Source organism: Rhamphochromis longiceps, linkage group LG1 (assembly GCF_057381845.1).
Source record: "Rhamphochromis longiceps isolate RC_006_pf linkage group LG1, R_longiceps_female_GT1.1, whole genome shotgun sequence".
Taxonomy (NCBI): domain Eukaryota; kingdom Metazoa; phylum Chordata; class Actinopteri; order Cichliformes; family Cichlidae; genus Rhamphochromis; species Rhamphochromis longiceps.
This window is the reverse complement of record NC_140557.1, coordinates 11,124,723-11,143,937: the sequence shown is the minus strand read 5'-3', so window position 1 is coordinate 11,143,937 and position 19,215 is coordinate 11,124,723. Positions and strand designations below refer to the sequence as shown.

General features: G+C 37.1%; 1 protein-coding gene across 11 annotated transcripts; it reads left to right on the top strand.

Moving 5' to 3' along the window:
* The first annotated feature begins 1,964 nt into the window (after positions 1-1,964).
* On the top strand, positions 1,965-18,681 carry LOC146678294 (protein mono-ADP-ribosyltransferase PARP6). Of its 11 annotated transcripts, XM_085379582.1 has the most exons (24): positions 1,965-1,994; positions 2,170-2,263; positions 3,620-3,692; positions 4,212-4,289; positions 5,927-6,036; positions 6,281-6,341; positions 6,508-6,598; positions 6,781-6,847; positions 7,050-7,199; positions 8,331-8,481; positions 8,940-9,071; positions 9,462-9,557; positions 9,837-9,929; positions 10,169-10,294; positions 10,558-10,623; positions 11,007-11,074; positions 11,314-11,362; positions 11,500-11,612; positions 13,163-13,235; positions 14,917-14,986; positions 15,806-15,885; positions 16,170-16,233; positions 16,715-16,799; positions 17,816-18,681. In XM_085379582.1, the coding sequence occupies exons 3-24, from the start codon at positions 3,690-3,692 to the stop codon at positions 17,916-17,918; spliced, it is 1,929 nt and encodes a 642-aa protein (XP_085235708.1). In that variant the 5' UTR covers positions 1,965-1,994; positions 2,170-2,263; positions 3,620-3,689; the 3' UTR covers positions 17,919-18,681. The 11 variants fall into 11 exon arrangements, 9 of the variants coding, with proteins under 9 accessions (XP_085235708.1, XP_085235783.1, XP_085235555.1 ...); XM_085379657.1 differs by lacking the exons at positions 1,965-1,994; positions 2,170-2,263 and adding an exon at positions 2,455-2,729; XM_085379429.1 differs by lacking the exons at positions 1,965-1,994; positions 2,170-2,263 and having other exon boundaries at positions 2,455-3,692; positions 5,942-6,036; positions 9,018-9,071.
* Positions 18,682-19,215: the final 534 nt, after the last annotated feature.

The following is a 19,215-nucleotide window of genomic DNA, read 5'->3' as shown; positions in this document are numbered from 1 at the left end:
GCTCTTGGCTGTCAGTCAGCATTAATTGCTGCTAAAGCCTGTGCCATGTTGTACAGTAAGACAGTATGAGAATATGCTCAGATAAGTCTCAGAGATGAGCAGATAGAACACCTTAATGCTGCTAATACTGCTCTAGTAAAACTGCCTCCACCAGTGCTACCAAAATAAAACAGAATGTGAAGTACTTGGAACCACAGATAAAAATCAGTTGATACTGTTTAATATTATTTGCTTTAAAATATTGAGCTCATTTACAAAATGAAAAAAACAACAACATGTTTTACATTATGTTATTACAAACACATATCTATATATACGTATATATGTATGGAAGTGAATACATACATATATCCATCACCAAAACATGGTATTGTGTCTTTTTTCTCCTAACCCCAAATAGAATAGTGATGGTGTGGTCGCAGTTTTAGCAATCTGATTATGCTGAAAATGGAGTAAAGATAATGACCTAGACTAAAGACGGAGTTTTCAAAGTGTGGCCTATTGCCCAGTGTTAGCTGTTGGTAACCTGGTAACCTTTTGTGCAGGCAACTAGGTTGACAAGCTTGACAAACTTCTGTTCATTTCCTTCGTCCACTGTGATATAGCTCTTTAGAATAAGATCAGACGGATGAATTTGGACTCCTCTGTACTAGTCATCATAGCAGACTAAACGCTAATGAAGAAAAATATAGCTGCTGTCTGGAAAATGGCTGCTCAGTAAGGGTTAGAAAGCTTGTTTTTAAAAAAACCAACAGAAACTTCCACCCTAAACTGAAATATTAGAAAAATGTACAAACAGACAAAGGGTTCATGTGTGCAGTTTTCTTTTGTAGACTTTAATCAAAAGCGATTCCCTTAATTTGGCAACCTCTTGTCTAAATAAGTCTGCATATGTAATTTAGAATATTTAGATTGACTTCTTAGCTTCACAAATAAAGTACCAAAAAGTCTAAACTCTGTAAGCTGATGAAATCACTGTGAATGACATCAAAACCCATATTTATAGTGTTTCATTGGAGTCAGTGCCCTTTAGTTTGCATTATTGTGGGACAAATAAATGTCTTATTTTCTTCTTCTGGCAGCTGGTTCCTTTAGAGGTCACCACAGCAGATCAAGATTCAAGTTTATTGTCATTTCACATGGTATTTACAGAAATGCACAGGTTGAAACAAAATATTGTTTTTAACCAGCCTCTATAGTGCAGTAATCGGGAAAAAACAAGAATACACTAATAAAAAAACTAAAATGAGGATAAATACCAATCAAAAAGCAGCTTTCCAAGACACTCAGCAAACTCAGGTGTAAACAATCACACTCTTTCAGCAGATCATCTGTGCATCTGCCTTTATCTTATCCAATACCTAGCAATTGGGTGGGTAAGGGGCTGTCCCAAGCATGTCTGTCCAGACTACAGCCTCACAACAGGCAAGTGGATGGACACCTGTCCATTAATCTTCCCATTCTTCAGGTCAGTTCTTAAATAGATACCTGGAGATAAAGAGGTTAAAGACTGATTAGCTGAAGGGCCATTGTCTCACACATGCAAGTGAGTCTATTTTGGAGATGGGAACAATTATTTTCTTATAATGTTAATATAATATAAGTCACTTTTTAAAACATAATTGGAGTGTTAGTATATTATGTTGCATGAAATATTTATTGCATGTAACTGCATGCTATGTAGTATACATTGCAAATGTAGCTTGTGGTATAATTATACTATTTTTATGTTAAATAGATTTAAACAAGTCGTGAAGCATTAAAATATCAACCAAAAGCTGCCTCCAAAGTAAAAGAGCACACTAATGGACACTGACTTATGCAACCGCACACCACATGCAAACACACATGCAGATGCATACACATGCAGAGCCATTTTTCCCCCTTATTTCTCAGCAGCAGTGCAGTCAGCTGCAGGTCACATGACTGGCTTGCCTAGTCTCACTGAGCATGCTCAGACACCTCAGTGTTGTCAGGCAAAATATAAGAGAGCAGTAAGAGCAGAGATCTGTAATAGATAAACACATAGGCTCTTACACACACACACACACTAGCTGGCTTGCCTACGGACTCACACCACAAGCATTGAGAAATAGACACTTCAGAATTTAGGATTGTGGCTCTGGTTTGGTTTTATTTGAAAGGACTTATTGTCATCTATCATTTCAGTGGAAAGCAGCCGCCGAGAGAGAGGCAGGTGTGCCCTTTAAGAGGGAGAAAAGCTGAGGCAAGGACAGCATCCCAGTCTCCATCCTCTGTGGAGGTAAGTGTGGATGGATGGGGTAGGTGGGGGGGTTCCAGAGCATGGGGGGAGGGGAAAATACGCCTGACTGCCTCTGTGTTTAAGCTAAATAGTTATCAAAAGGAGGAATGGGGACGGCTAAATGTGTGTTTGTGTGGGGGTGGGCGCTGTGTCAGTAACTATTGGCATGTGAGACGACAGAGGCTCCAGGAATGGCGGTTAGGGAGCTGGGAGGATGTAGATGCTAGCACGGTTGAGAACAGCAAGGCAGTAGGCATATAGAGAAAAGAGAAGAAGCTAAAGAAGAAGATATGGTTTTGAGAGTAGCAATGTTTAATGAGAATTTACTTGTGTGCTATTGTTGTAAGAAAGGGTGTTTTACAACAATGAGAAGAGCATGATCATGACAGACTCACAAAAACAGATACCCATAATTTTCATGTAGACATACTGAAATAGGCCTTGTCAAAGAAGACATGAAAAATTGGTATCCTTTTTACTATACTGACCTATATATCCCATGAATGGCTTTGTGTATGTCTGTTCTTTTTTGTCTTTGTCTTTTTCAAGGCATTCAGTCTCGTACTGCTAAGCTATGTTGTCACCATGCCGTATTTTACACCCCTCCTAGATCATTTTCTATTTTGTTAATTTTTTCATTCATTTTATTGTTTGATGTGGGCTGGACTATGTAAATTGTAATTTTCAGCAGTGCATTATTTACATATCTAACAGAAGGGAGCGACTGGATCATTTCGATATTTTTGGCAATCATTGTGACTGTTGTTTCTTTTGAGGCAGCTATTGTTTTCTTGCGTTAAAAATTACTTAAAACTCTAGTGCTCGGGGGAAATTAGCTCAGAAAAAATATTTTTTTTCACATTTGTTCCTCACACTCATAACAATAAATCGCAGTCTAACGGTGCAGTGAGATAAGTAAATGTGCTGCTTTAGCCTTGTGTCTACAACAGGTAAGGCCTATAAAAACCTCTGCTGCTTTCATATTTTTAGGTTAAATTCCTGGAAAAAAAAACAAACAAACAAAAAAATGGAAACATCCTTGGAACTGAACGTACTGCACATATCTCCCACACATTCTCTCTGCAGTGATTAATGCCACTCTGAAAGAAGGCAGAGATGGCTGTTGCTAGGATACATGGCAAGGTGAAGTGCAGAAGATTTAAAGAAAAGAGGAGGAGGGCACCGTTTACAAAGCATGGCGTCACTTGCAGTGGCCTCTTTGTTTCTTGTTTTATTATTTTTTTGTTTTGTTTTGTTTGTTTTTAATTTTATATTTGTATTTTTCGAGGTTGTGATACTGAGGAGTAATGTGAGACTGTCAATCAAAGCTTTTGTGTTCTCACTCCTTCCACCTAGAAACAGGCTGACATGGTTGGCACTAATCAAAGGCCCAAACCTGTCTGAGAGAGCCATAACAGCAGACCCAATGGTAAGACAACTGGGAACCTATTGGCGTAATCATTACTTATCATTAAAATGGTGTAAAAAAATGTTTGGCTTTGTTAAAGATATAAAAAGCTTTAAATTAAATTATATTGACGTGACAAAATAAATAATTTCCATAGGCATTTAAACATTAAATAACCTAGATCTAAGTATTAAATATAACATATTCTTCTGGTTTATTCTGTTGGACCTCTGGGTTTCAGGCTTTGCTGGAAACGATAAGAAACAGAGTTCATTTTATTTATAAAATCCTATTTTTGTAAAGTCATCCTTTTTCATTGTCATTTGAGGATTCGTTTAAAAAGGGTTGAACTGAGAGAATATCCTGTCGGGAATAAATCGTGTCCCTTCATCTCTCTCTTTGCAATGCTATTTAAGCAGTATTTTGAAGCACACGAAGGAAGTCTAAATAGGGAAGTGGGAGATGAAAGGATGATAGAAAGAGGTTGCTTTTTCGTCCTACTGCACTATAATAGCTTTTTCACAATGTGTGGGCCCACAGGACATCAAAGGACAGTGTTGGACAGACGAGGAGTCAGATGGGGAGAACGAATCAGAACAATTCCTATATGGCATTCAGGTACAGCAAACACTATTACCATCGCAAAATCTCTGTTGAATCTGTTGTCAGGAGATTGGCATTGTGTTTTTACTACTTGTGCTTATTTGTGGTTATTTCTAGTTATTTAAAAGTATGTGTTTTTCTAAAAAAAAAAAAAAGTTTTTCCCAATGTTATAATACATTGACACAAACAAAACCACAGTTAATTTACAGGTTTTGAAATATATATTACTTGTTAATTTCACCTCACGTTAGGATAATGTTGGTAAGTCAAAAACATGTATGGTGTTTATTTTAAGCCTTCTGTCATTATTAAATCCTCAGCAGTAATAACAGAGAGTGTTATGAAGGAAAAAGTAAGCCTCATATCTTTGGTACAGTGCTTTTGTGTAATATTATAGCCCAGTTGATACAAAGGTAATCTTTTAACAATTTAACATGCATGAGCAGAGAGCTCTACTTTTCAGTATGCTAAGTTTATGTCAGGAGGAATTTTTGACCCAATAGTAACTGCAGACAATAAGTCAGAGGTCAGCAGAATCATTTGGGGTGATTCTCTTGGGAACTGTAAATATTCAGACCAAATGTCACGGCATTGTGGTAAATCATTTTTGACATGTTTCTCTCCGATGGGCCAAATGACTGACATTTGCATTCTAATGCTGTGCTGGAAAAAATCCAAATGTATTTTTAATTAATTACAGAATGTGATGCTGTGTTTTGTGAAGTTGTGTAAGTGTTTATATTACCATATGTGACGATCTGGGAATGTTGTGTTTTTATTCAAATTAGGATCATAGTATTTTCATTTACTATTTACACCTTACATAACCCCAAACAGCCCAAGTAATCCCAAGTACCTCAGTCAAATTCATTTCTGATGCAAATATTTAATGTGTCATCTCATCTCACAAAGTTCATTGCTTCACTCTCATATAAGACCTTAATCTGTTAGTTAAACTTTTTGTGGTTATCTTGCAAGTCTTTTGATTGAAATGTAAATCCAGTCTGGGACTTAACGCTCGTTTCAGTGCAGTCAGAGAACATGAAAGCAGTGTAGTGAAGATAAGAACAAAACTGTGTGATCTATTCTACACACTCAGCTGAAGGGAAGCGATATCAACTCTAGATATCAGGAACATATATGACAGAGATAGTACATTTTATTTAGGCTTTTTAATTTTTGTAATATAAAGATTAAATACCACTCCATATCATATTGTTCAGATATCCCATATAAGTTATTAACTATAGTTTCATATAAAAAATTGCTTTGTTATAAAGATTTTATTTTTGAGTCAGAGCTTTGCAAGGTCATAGTAAATCATACTGTGGATGATTAGTTAAAATAAGTGTATGAAAGTATTGAGCAGCTAGTTGAAACCTTAAGCTGGTACAAATGCAAACTAACACAAACAGTGAATAAACAATTGTGTGCAAACTGTAGCAATATCAAATGTTAGATCATTCATTTTGATAAGCAATCTCTAATTTAAGGCTTAACTTGAAAACTTAAACTGTTTTGAAACACAACAGTAACGTGTACTTGGATTTTATCTGATGGGACTGTGGGGTGTGTGGGGATATGTTTGATTAAAAAAGAAAATAAGATTAGGAACCACTGAGAATTCATTCCCTGCTATAACTGTGACCAGTGCTGCTTATTGCAGGGGAGTTGTGCTGCTGACCTGTATCGACACCCTCAACTGGATGCAGACATTGAGGCTGTAAAAGACATCTACACTGACAGTGCTATCTCTGTCAGGTACAGCATAGATAGTAAGACACACACACACACATATGCAATCAAGCTGCTTAAATTTTGACTAGTTTTGAAAGAAATAACTAAGTAGAGATAAGATTAAACATGCTTGCACTCTGTTATAACTAGCTGGGCCAAAAGAGAAAAAAAACAACCACCCTCAGGGTATAACCACGTGAATTGGTTTGAGTATAACTTTGATTACTCATGATAAATTAACTCTACATGTTGTTGTGTTTATGAACAGGGAGTATGGAACCATTGATGATGTAGACATCGATCTTCATATTAACATCAGTTTCTTAGATGTGAGTCTTCACTGGAAACACCTCCTCTGATTTTGCCTATTACTATTCTAATATTGACAGTTTGCAAAGTAAAATGCATCATAAAATCATAATCTATTTATATTACAAGAAATGTCTTTAATTAGGATGCTAACTCTGCATATTTGTGTGTCTGTGCCCGACTCAGGAGGAAGTTGCGACGGCATGGAAAGTTATCAGAACAGAACCAATTATTCTGAGACTTCGCTTTTCTCTTTCTCAGTATCTCGATGGACCCGGTGAGTAAAGATGTCACTGTGGATGTTGGTTTTCTGGAAGGGACTTTGTATTTGTGCTACTCAATGAGTGTGAGAGATGAGTACATTGTGCGCCGTACAAGAGGGAGAATGGGGGGAAAAAACAAACACAGTTTGTGTCTATCTGTACACTATGTGTAATAATATTAGTCATCTTTATTTAGAGCCGTCAGTAGAAGTGTTCCAGCCGTCAAATAAAGAAGGTTTCAGCTTGGGCCTGCAACTTAAAAAGTAAGTGATGTCATCTCTTAAATTTGGGACCTAAAAAACATCTATACCTGTACCATTGTGAGCAAGAGCTGCAGAAACATTTCAGTTAGTTTCAGTAGCTTAGTTTAACGTAATAGTAATATTTAGTTTATGAGAAGGTATATTTGGCGCCGATTGAAAGAGAAAATTAGCGTCTTCCTTCCTCACTGTCATATTATCACAGGATCCTGAGCACATTCACCTCACAGCAGTGGAAGCACCTTAGTAATGAGTTTCTCAAGGCCCAGCAGGAGAAGAGGCACAGCTGGTTCAAAGCCGGAGGGACCATCAAGAAGTTCCGTGCCGGGCTCAGCATCTTCTCCCCCATCCCAAAGTAGGTATCTCTCTCACACTTTAGCTTCACCATTGGTAAATGACACTGGAATCCTGAGTAAGATTTAATTTCTGATTTCTGTCTTTTTTTTTTTTTCATTCAACACAAATGCATGTTTGCTTTCTGTGTAGTCTGTTTGTACTTTTGTTATTTACTGACATAATATAGGCATAGTGATGGAAGACATTGACTTTTTTGAGAACATGTCAAAGCTGATCCAGACTGTAGTGGCAAGTGCTAATATGCTATGTTTCTCCAGTTAATTATCAAAGTTAGTTATCAGTCTTAGGCAGTAGGAAATAAGCATATCTGCCAAAATAAAAACAAAGCTGAAAGCACAAATCATAAATCATATGCAACTTAAGGTTTCATGATATAAAATACTGTGCGCACCTAAAGTTTAATGATTCATTCTCTACCTACGTTCATAAACAGGATAAATACACCATATAAATACTACAAACTATTAGGTGAACTATAGCAAAAAAGACAAACAGGAATGGTAGCTCTGACTCAGCATTGTGAAGACTGACTGAAATTCAAGCTTTGACAAGCACAACCAAATTCCCCTTTGGGTAACTACAATTTTTGGCTTCTGACTTCCTCAGACATTCTTTGACAGTTATTGGTGCATAGGGATTAAATCCCAGCCCACTCAGTGGAGGTCAGCTCCTCTAACTACTAGCCTGTCTTGACATCCTCAAAACTTGACAAGTCTCACGTCAAGGTGGTTCATTGATTATATACTGAGAGCAATGGTAGAAGTCAACACTGGCTCTTGCAGGTAACAGTTAGTGACTTGAGCTGCTGCCAGATTTCAGTTGTCAGAGCTAGTATTACCTGTTAGTACATGTGAATCACTAGAGCAGAGTGTGTACTTCTTTAGAAGATGTCACTATAAAATTGTCCAAGCCTATAGTCGACAAGTATATTACAGTCTAGATCATATATTATTATAGATAATATGATATTTAAAATGAGATTACTCAAAATTAAGATTTTGTTGTTAGCAGCATCATAGTAATACCAAAATGTGTTCTTTAACCTTAAAATCTAAATCCTTTGTGCTCTGAATCATATCCCCTTTGAAACTCTGAATGACAGCTTTCTTTGTATTTTGGTCTCTGTCAGGTCTCCAAGTTTTCCTCTGATTCAAGACACAGTTTTAAAAGGGAAGCTGAGTGTCCCTGAGCTGAGGGTGACGCGCTTAATGAACCGCTCGATCTCCTGTACCATGAAGAACCCTAAAGGAGAGCTATTCAGCTATCCACCAAATAGCCAGGTCAGAGCAAGTCTCGATAAATCAACACCCAAATGTGAAATACCTTTCAGTTAAAATGCTGACTTGTGTAAATTTTACTCCTTTCCCTCTTTCTCAGTAAATATATATTTTAACTGTCACATGTCAAGTTTTGGTTGCAGTGTTTAACCCACAACTCTGAGGCTCTTAACTTTACTTTCTTTCCACTCAGAAAAGTTCTGTTGTAGAAACCCGTAATGTTTGAAGTTAATATTTTAAGTACTGTAATTCTGGAAATTGTATGTGGTGAAATGCTGTTATTAAGAAATTTAAGTTTTTTTTGTTTTTGTTTTTATGTCTTAATCCGCTGTGATTCACTCTGACCACCTTCTCAGTCACCCGCCACCTGCACTGTACCCACCTGAGTCTTTCCCTACCCTTACCGTAACATGGCTGGTGCGCCCTTTCCCATAATGCTTTGTCTTCACTTGACTCATCAGACTGTGGCTGTCCCAGCGGCCAGGGCCCCAGCGCAGATTACCACGAGGCAGCTGATTGAATTGTTTTTCTCATCCCAGGCGGGCGGCCACTGCAAGAACATTCCTACCTTGGAGTATGGCTTCTTAGTGCAGGTTAGAGCTCAAAAAGATGTCATTCCACTTACAAAGCCACTTCTACATTTTGTCTCAGTCATAGCTAAGAAGAAAGTAAACTAATTACCTGAGCATTAAAATACCACATGTTGTTTGAATGACTTAAAAATAAAAAATAATACCTGGTGAGTAATCTATAAATGGCTTCTGGGGATTTCATCATTGTTAGGTGTGAACCCACACCATACAGTCTGTAGATTCTATTAGCTCCTAGTATTGAGCAAATGATTGTTGAGCTCTAAAATGTAATGTTATTCTAGGACCCAAAACCATGGCATTGTAACAACTTTGCCAAAATAGCATTCCTTTGAATGGCAGTGCTGAAGGTGACAATTAATTCAGAATTAAACTGCTTTTCCCCCCAAACAGATAATGAAGTACTCAGAACAGAGGATCCCCACACTTAATGAGTACTGCGTGGTTTGTGACGAACAGCATGTCTTTCAGAATGGATCCATGCTGAAGGTACCAGAGGCAAATAAGAGAAACACATAGATGTATAAGTAAGAGATGCAGAAATATGAACCCTCATATAAGTGGAAAAAATATCAGTAACTTGAAACATGATCTATGATTTTTTTTTTCTGTCAGTAATATACATATGCATATTTCTGGTTGAAGATTTTCTTGCTTACTTAATACTAGAGTAAGCAAATGGGAAGATTGTGTGAGTCAATGTACCTTTTTGTGTATGGGTAGTAGATTTCGAAATAGGTGTAGTTTAAACTTTGTTTATTCATGCAGCCTGCTGTGTGCACAAGGGAGCTGTGTGTGTTCTCTTTCTACACTCTGGGGGTAATGTCTGGAGCCGCAGAGGAAGTGGCCACCGGGGCAGAGGTGACCACAACACTTCGACAGTATATCAAATAATGCACATTATTTGGATTTTATAGTCCATTCCTTTAGATATTAGATAAAAGTGCTGAAATATAGATAAGAACAAAAATACCAATGTCAACATTTTGATCCAATTCTGATTACCTGTAGCTAATATGTGTTATTGGGAAAAACACAATTTCACTCATCAGCATAAACTGAAGGCACAAAATATAAATATATAATCCATCTCTTCCCAGGTCGTGGACCTTCTTGTAGCTATGTGTCGAGCTGCCCTGGAGTCTCCTCGTAAGAGCATCATATTTGAACCTTACCCTTCAGTTGTTGATCCCAACGACCCCAAGACTCTTGCCTTTAATCCAAAGGTCAGCATCCTCACTACATTTCTAAAGATCATATTTAATTCCATCATGACATTTAATTTGAAAAAGACATACTGCATGCTTAAAAACAAACTTCTGCCATCAGAACAAACTAAAATTATTGTTACAATTCATTTTTCTATATCATATATTTCAAACTAATGATTAAATCTAAGACCTGTATGTCTCCAGTGATTTTAGATTTCTGTATGTTGTTCTCTCTCTTACTGCATACAATGGATGTTTGGCTCAACCGGTGAACACAGAAGAAGAATTATGAAAGACTACAAAAAGCACTGGATAGTGTAATGTCCATTCGGGAAATGACCCAGGTACAAGAAGGAGGTGGGCGGGAAAGAAAGGCCATAATAGTAGAGCAGCTTTTTTTTTTAAATGGGTTGAAAGGCATGTAAAAAAAGAAAAAAGAAAAAGAAATGCAGATAAAAATAGCATCCCAATGTCTTTGGAAGTAGGCTTTTGTATCGAGATTACTGACAATGTCCGTTCACATTTTATTTTAATTTAAGGAACTGTGCTGTTTAATCTTCATGGATGCAGTTTTGTTAATCAAAGTGGTAGCATGGTCTTCTCCATGCTACATTTGTTTACCCACTTGTTACCTACTGTGGTTGGACTGCATCTATAAGATGATATCCTTATCTAATATTCACATCACAAGTAAAAGCTTACTCATTTGTTTTGGCATTTTTTCCAGGGTTCATATCTGGAGATTAAGAAACAGATGGACAAACTAGACCCTTTGGCCCATCCCCTGCTACAGTGGTGAGTAAAGACAATCCGTTGTGCTGTGTGTTTTCACCTTCTGGTATTATCTACATCACCTCACTGTCATATTGCCATGGGATACTTGGACACTTGGAAAAAAAAGGAAGCATCTTCAGTGGTGTGTTGTTTTTACTTTGACAAGTCAAGATGTCTGCTGTGAGTAGTATTAACACGATGCTATTATGATACGATATAGTTTATATACATATTTGAATCTCTTCTCTATGTTTCTACAGGATTATTTCCAGTAACAGATCTCATATCGTCAAGCTGCCTCTCAGTAGGGTAGGAAACCAGAGCAATATTGCCTTATGTCCCTTCTATAAACATTTTTGAATGCTATATTGTGTAATTTGATACGTACTCATTCCCTGTCCACTTGTCTCTGACATTCTCTCGTCTCAATGATCTCACCGTAACAGCAACTGAAATTCATGCACACCTCCCACCAGTTCCTCCTGCTCAGCAGCCCCCCAGCCAAGGAAGCTCGTTTTCGCACTGCCAAGAAGTTATACGGCAGCACTTTTGCCTTCCAGTGAGTTACATTTCCATTATTTAACATGTTGTCAGTAAATGAATTTAAAATTTTAAAGCCTTTAATGCTTAAGAAGTAAAACCATTTAGGCTGTGCTGAAGTATCAGAAAACACTTAGTGGTTATTATATTTATAAGCGTGTGGCTGGTGGGAAATATTTTCTGAGGAATCAAATTCTTTTAATAATTGATGTCAAATCAAGCATAGCTGCTAAAATGAATGCATACTTTAGCTTTGGAGCGCTATACTTTGCAAACATGAACATGTCTCAGTGTAACACCTGGTCATTTTGCATTTGCTGAAAGGGGCCACTTTAGCAGATTTTTATGGAACCATAACAAATAACAGCACAGAGCAATGGTCATTCTCCTGGACTGAGAAACCACCTTTCTTAGCCAGCACATGGAGCCAGCAATATCTATGAAATACAGATTTGTACTGTAGCAGATGGGGCTGTGCTGAATATTTTAGATACTCACAACCCATCTGGGCACGTGCAGGGTACAACTGATTCACCAACAGGGCTTACAGTCTTTCTGCATGATGGTTCCTACTAGAAATTTAATAATCAGATAACAATAAATGCCAAATGCTTAATTTAGCCTGACTGCAATTTTTTTTTAGATTGATATAAATAGAAACATGACTTTTTGAAAAAAAAAAAAAGAGAGACCATCTCACATATAAAGGAATTAAATGGCACTTGCCTAATGGTTCTCAAATCACCAAATAATATATTTGAAAAAAATCAGTAGAAAAGTAACCTTATACTGGGTCATGATTACTGAAAATAGATGTTGTTGCTGAGATTCGTGTATTTTGGTGTTTTGAGCAGCAGAATCTGGCTTCATCATATTCAAGTGAAATCCGTACAGCTGATATTTGCAAAACTTATCAACTAACACCAAAACAATCCAGATGGATAAACAGCACCACTAGTCAGCTCAAAAACACAGAGATTTGATTTGGGGGTGAACTGTTCTTTTAATTATGCTCAAAGGCTGATTAGTTAAAAATATTTAAAAAAAACTACTTGCCCGTGTTTTAAGGCTTAATTAACCAATATAAATCTGGAAGATTGTGATGTTATCTTTTCTTTTAACGAATTAAGTTGTAGATTTTGTAGAATGTTAAATTATTAAAAACCAAAAGATTTATAGCTTGTTTAACCCTTTCTTTTTAAAATTAAAAAAAAAAATCCTCTTATGCAGTAATTTACATGGTGATAAATGCAAGTATATTCAGCATCCAGTTGCTCATCCCTGTTGCTGCTCTCTCTTGCCAGTAATAACCTTCAATTACCCAGTTCATGAAAAATGATGAATTTTAAAATAGAAAAACTATAAGATTAAATATTTTGTGATAACATATTTTACAAAGATCTTTATGAAAAGATAACAAAATATTTATTTTTGTTAATTTTTTTCCAGTGTTGAACAGCAAAGATCGAGCCAATTCGAAAAAGAAAAGCGATTCCACGCTATTACACTGTTATATTCACATGGTATTTGTTTTATCTTCTTATCTCTCCCTCTCTACACTTGCTCTAGTGGTTCCCATATAGAGAACTGGCACTCTGTTCTGAGAAATGGACTAGTCAATGCCTCTTATACCAAACTGCAGGTATGTAACCCTGGCAGTTAGCTGGAAGCATCTCCTATCGGACAGCAAACCTGCCCTTGCACAAAGCAGGCTCGCTGTCCGGCTGATTCATTTTCACAGTTAATGGATGCCAGCTTCCTTTTCATCAGCTTTGCAATTGGCATTTTAGCAAGCAGGGCACACTAGGAGATTTTCCTTGCCAGCGTCAGCCTCTTTCTGCCTTCTCTGCTGGCAACAGCAGACAGCATGTCCCTTCCTGTTGTGGGACAAAGGAAATGGGCTGTGGTGTCAGCTGAGAGCCTGTGTGCCCTGTTGGGGTCAACCATCTAGAGCACTGAGTAGGTTAGATCTGTATTTAAAGGACGCAGAGGACAAGTTCTGTGGCAGTGAGTACAGCCTTCAACAGAGTGAATAGGGATCTCTTTTGAAAGGTTAGTAACTGTCACTACTCTTTATATACTCAAAAATATTTTATATAAATCATTCAAATGTTTATAGAAAACTTGTTAATACCAAAGTGGAACAAATGACCATATAAGAACTATAGAGTTTCCCAGGAAAGAAGGGCATACCACCTATCCCAATTATATTTGTGATTTTTTTTTTAATTCTTATTAATTTCCACATTTGTTCTCACTTTTATTTTGTTGTAGTTGTAATCAATCTGGTCTTTCATAGATAATTCTTAAATAATACAAGGGAAAAGATTTGATCTTCAGAGAGAACAGACTGTCTCATTTGCACAATACAGCTGATAAAGACTGCTGCTCGGGAGAGACTCAGGCTTGTCCTGAAAATAGATTAAACACAATTAAATCTGAAATCTCAAGGATCTTTCAGCCATGATTGCTCTATCGTGCTGATGTGTTTCATTTATGCCTTCTTTATTCTCCAACTTTTTGAAGTCTTCATCTTTGATCTTGCTTTGGTGCTCGTCTGCCTCCCCCTTCTCTCTATTTCACCTTGAGCATTGACACTCTTCCTCTGTCATTGTGTTTCACAGCAGGAGGAGGAGGAGGAGGATGACTGAATCTACCTTTAGCTCCAGCCATCACACAAAATCTCTTGTCTCTTGTTCCTTTTCATTTCTTCCAGATGTGCAATGTCCTGACTGCTGTCTCCCTCATGCATTCCCAGTCAAGTGGCTCTTTGTTCTTCCTCTTAATTTGACTCTCAGTCGTTACACATGTGGCCCTTCTGTTTTCCTCCCGGCAGACATTGCAGAGAGAAGGCTCACCTTATAATCAGTTATCTTTGTACTTTGCCATCTTTCCATTTATGTCTACATTTCAAGTTTCATGCAAGTATTATTTGAATACCTGGACGCTTATGCAAAAATTCAAAGCACAAAAATCAAGAGTATCACTTGATCTCTAATGCATAATGTTGAAAGAAGTTAGCAGGTGTAACTGTATATGAATTGCTTCAGATTCCTGGAACAATCTCTCTCTTTGACGCTTTCTTCTTTGCAGAATTTGGATTTGCACTTTGCATGTGTGGGTGTATTTAGTATGCTTGGTTGTTGAGGGGAACTGTCACATCCATTTTAAAATCATTGACATTCACAGGCTATTTTGAGTACAGTTGATCTGAGATGAATTTCACTGTATGTGTTAGCATTTCCAAGTGTACATATGTGTGTGTAAGGCTGTCCTGTGCACATGCTCAGTGACCCTTCCTTCCTGCTCTTTTCAAACCCAAGCTGCATGGGGCAGCGTACGGAAAGGGCATCTATCTGAGCCCCATCTCCAGCATATCTTTTGGATACTCAGGTAGGAACGGTTCATCACCATTCAGACCCCTGTGCCCCCACCCCCATCCCCCTTGCTTTTTCCACCATGTTCACCGAGTAGCCTTTGTGTTTGCCACATGGCCTAATTGACATCGTGGAACACTCCATTTTCACTTGTGGGTGCCTGCCATGTTATCCTGTTGTGCTGTACTGTGTTTCCATTTTTGGATGCTGGGTCTCGGGCCTCTGAGCTTCTGTGCCACCTGCCATGCCATGCTTCATGTTGTGGCTGTATAAAAATAGGTTTGTCATTGGATTTGTGTGTTTTCACATTTTTTGGTTTTCATCTGGCTTTGCCTTTGTCAGTTGAGGGTTGCAAAGATGTTTCAAGGCTTATAGATTTTGCTGGCAATAATAAGGACTTCAGCACAGTGTGTTCCTAGTGGGGGCCAGCTATTAACATATGCTAACTTGGAGAATGGATGTGGAATTCTTAAAAGAAAGCAAAACGCTTAACAGATGTTACAGTTTTTGACATTACATCTACTTGGTTTTATTTTCCCAGCTAATTTTCTAAGTACAAATCTTTTTTTTAAATTATAGGCACAGTCTAAAACAAGTACTGTTTGAACTGTTTATCAATACTGAAAATGAATATTTGTTTTTTTACTTGTTTTCCATGTAGCATGTATTTGGTACCATTTAGGGCAGTGAATTTTATATTAAAGTCGGACCTGTTGACAAGGACATCAAAAGTTCACCAGAGAAAGTTTTTTGTTTCTTTTTTTCCCCACATATTGGTTGAGTTGAGGTAAAGTTGTTCTGACTGTTTTTATTTGTTGTGTGCTGCTTCTTGCAGGAATGGGGAAAGGACAGCACCGCATGCCCACCAAAGATGAACTAGTGCAGCGTTACAACCGCATGAACACTATACCACAGGTGAGGGACAGTGAAGAGTCAGTTTTATTATACTGATCTCTTAAAAGATCCGATTTCTTTTTAAAATAACATTGATGGTTAGATGAGAGTTGGTTTCCAAAAGGCAGTTTGCATTTTTTGACGTTTTTCATGCTTTAAACACTTGTATCGTCACCTTGAACCTGCCTGTGGCGAACCATATAATTTCAGTATTTCTAAACATTAATTATTTGTCTTTTGGATGCTTCAGTTACATCATCGCCTTTTCTGTAACAACTAATTGAGTGATGTTTGCTTTTCAACAGAGCCGTCCTATCCAGTCAAGGTTTCTTCAGAGTCGAAACTTGAACTGTATTGCTCTTTGTGAAGGTAATATTATGTAGGAGGCGTAATATTATTGGTAGATGGGTTAAACTGAGTCACATCATTATAGCTTTTAAGAAATAAATTAACTACAGACTAAATGTGACATGATGTAACAACTAATACACACATTTTTGATATTTTCTACTCAACCCTTTTCAAACTTCACAAACCTTGATAAAGTAAAATACAAATAGAGTCCTATTACAGACTAAAAGATATTATAATGCAATTGCTCTTGCTATGAAGTCATGGCAATATGATCACTGCTATTATTAAAGGAGACAATAAAAATAAAGATTTAGATTGCATCACTTAGAATAATAAGGCCATTTAGCACTTAGGCTATAATACATTTTATGCTGTATCAGATAATTCCAAAACAACAGCAACACTACAATCAAAGCAGAACAAGAAGCACTGTTGTTACAGTTTACAATTTCTAATAACGTTCCTTTGATAAAACACAGTTCTCTGATTTTAACAGTTATCACATCAAAGGATCTGCAGAAGCATGGAAACATCTGGGTGTGTCCGGTTTCTGACCATGTCTGTACTCGCTTCTTTTTTGTGTAAGTATTTCAGTAACTTTCAGCGCCTTTATAATTTCAACTGAATTCTTGGAATTATTACAAAATCGAGTTGGCATACCCATCTAATTTTGTCATTGTCACTCTTGAATGCATCGTTGGTGTTTTTATGTTGTTTTGTTTTTTCTCGTTTTTTAATCTGCTACACTGCGTAAAGATGCAGGTGATTTAAAGATCGGATCAAATAGCAGATTTTATCAATATGTTCTCTGTTTTCTGAGTTAGAAAATAATTTTTAGATTTCTTACAGTCTAACTCAAATGACAGCTAAACATAAATGAACTCTTGTGCTATGTGTGTGCTTATTCTTATTTCCAGAATGGAGAGTGTGGTTAGAATAAAAACAGAAAGATGTCAGAACTCCTAAAATCATTTTTCCTTGCTCCCCAGACAGGAGCATCAAGCCAAACCTCAGTTGTTCCCTTTAAAGGCCTATTTTCTTAACACCTCGATTAAATCTTAATCTTAAAATGAAATAAGGTAAACTATATTTGGAAAAACTGAACATGATTTAATGAAATACAGAGTTTTAGTTTTTAATTATTTGGGGATAAGAGTCTGGTAGGGCAGGACACCCTGGAGTCTAGACACTAGTGATGGTAGAGATGAAGCAGGTGGAGACTTGGATAAGCAGCTCTGGCCAGGTGAAGATGAAGAGGAAGTGGATTGCATGAATCTAAGTCTGAAAGGCAGAATGACAGAAACTCACTAAGATTTGAAGTGTATGTAAAAGTGGCTTGCAGAAGGAGGGAAAGAAAAATATTAGGCCTGATTGATGACAACAGAATTTAATTTGACAGCGTGGGAATGCGGAAGTGATGTAAATAGACGAGCAGCCCTGCAGGCAGAAGAATGAATACAGGTCTTCCTTATTAAAGCTGCGCTTAAGCACCATTAAGTTGGGCAGTTATATCCAAAATAAAGTGCAGTAGAAAGGGCAGGGACGTTATCAAGACCAGGTGTTAAGCAGAAATATAAAGTATTCTCTCTATGCGCAGATATGAGGATGGCCAAGTAGGAGATGCTAACATCAACACCCAAGAGCCTAAGGTGCAGAAGGAGATCATGCGTGTGATTGGGACCCAGATCTACTCGAGCTAATGGAGGTTCACCAGCAGTGTTTGGATCCATACGTTTCTCTGTGGAAGGCACACAGGCAGGCAGACAGTTTTAGCGAATGTTTTCAGCTGGGCTGTCCTCAGGCTTGATAATGAAGGATGAGGGAGCTCTTAAGCACATTATTTCAGAAGTTGCTTTGTTCTGGTCTCCTTGTTTTCTTTTTCCCCCTTTTTTCAAATTGTTACACCTTACATGGTCATTTAATCTACAGTTAGGCTTAATTGGGGTAATGTCTTCTTTTCTCAGTTCATATCATTAAAACAAGTGAAGAAAAATGGCAGTAGTCATCGGATATATTATCAACACACACTCTTCTGACCTTGGTTTCTTTTTTGCTGCATTTTTACTGATCCTTTGAACTCTTCATCTCCATTTATTTATTTATTTCTCTCTGTGAATATATAGTAAAACAAATAACCATTCCAAATGATAATTGTTCCCTTTGTGGCAAACGAGTAAGTGATGGATTTACATACACATGGAATTTTTTATTTTTTTATTTTTGTGTTTGCAAAGTCTTTATCCCTTTTCTTATTATACAGTGTTCTTTCAGTAATGGTATGAATTATTGTGTGTGATATGTTTAGCCCCTGAGCAGCAAGTATTGCTCTGTCGTTTCATCCCCGCATACTCAATGAATTTCCCAGAATCCAAAACACGAGGTGTTGGTGTGGTTTATACTCAGATCACATACACATTAAGCACTTTGCTTTTGATGTGGGGGTTTACCATGATTAGAATTTTTCACAGAACAATTAAGACAGTTTTGATTAAGGATGCACTTTAAATCTTTAGAACCCCCAAATGTCAGAGCTCTAAAAAAAAAAAAAGCTTTGTTCTCTCTGGAAAAATTAGTGACAAAAAGGACAAATGTAATAAAATTTCCTCAAGGATTCATATATTGAAAAATGTGCTGTTAATATTTTTATGAAATTAAGACATTGGCACTGTTTTTGCTCATTTTAAATGAATTCAGTTTATTGTTTTGGTAAAGATCTGTTTCTCTTCCTTTCATTTCACAATTATGATAAAGTGGACAGTGTTTTGTTGTGATGACTTACCGCTCCATCAAGGTTTTGTCTTTGTTCCTGTTTTGAAGAATAATGGGATTTGTAGTTCTTCAACACAAACAGTTATTTCAAGCATTTAAAAACCCAGTGGGGTGACTTTGGTTGTCAGGTTTGACCTTCAAAAACAGCAATATGCAGCAAAATATATAGGTGAAATTATACACATTACTCTTGTCTCACTTGATGGAAAAGAATGTTGATCAGATGTC

Coding starts and splice junctions, on each gene's coding strand:
- LOC146678294 (XM_085429327.1), top strand. CDS start 3,459: ATGGCGTCACTTGCAGTGGCCTCTTTGTTTCTTGTTTTATTATTTTTT. Junction 8,482..8,939: donor GCTATCCACCAAATAGCCAG/GTCAGAGCAAGT, acceptor TTGACTCATCAG/ACTGTGGCTGTCCCAGCGGC. Junction 11,075..11,313: donor GCCCATCCCCTGCTACAGTG/GTGAGTAAAGAC, acceptor ATGTTTCTACAG/GATTATTTCCAGTAACAGAT.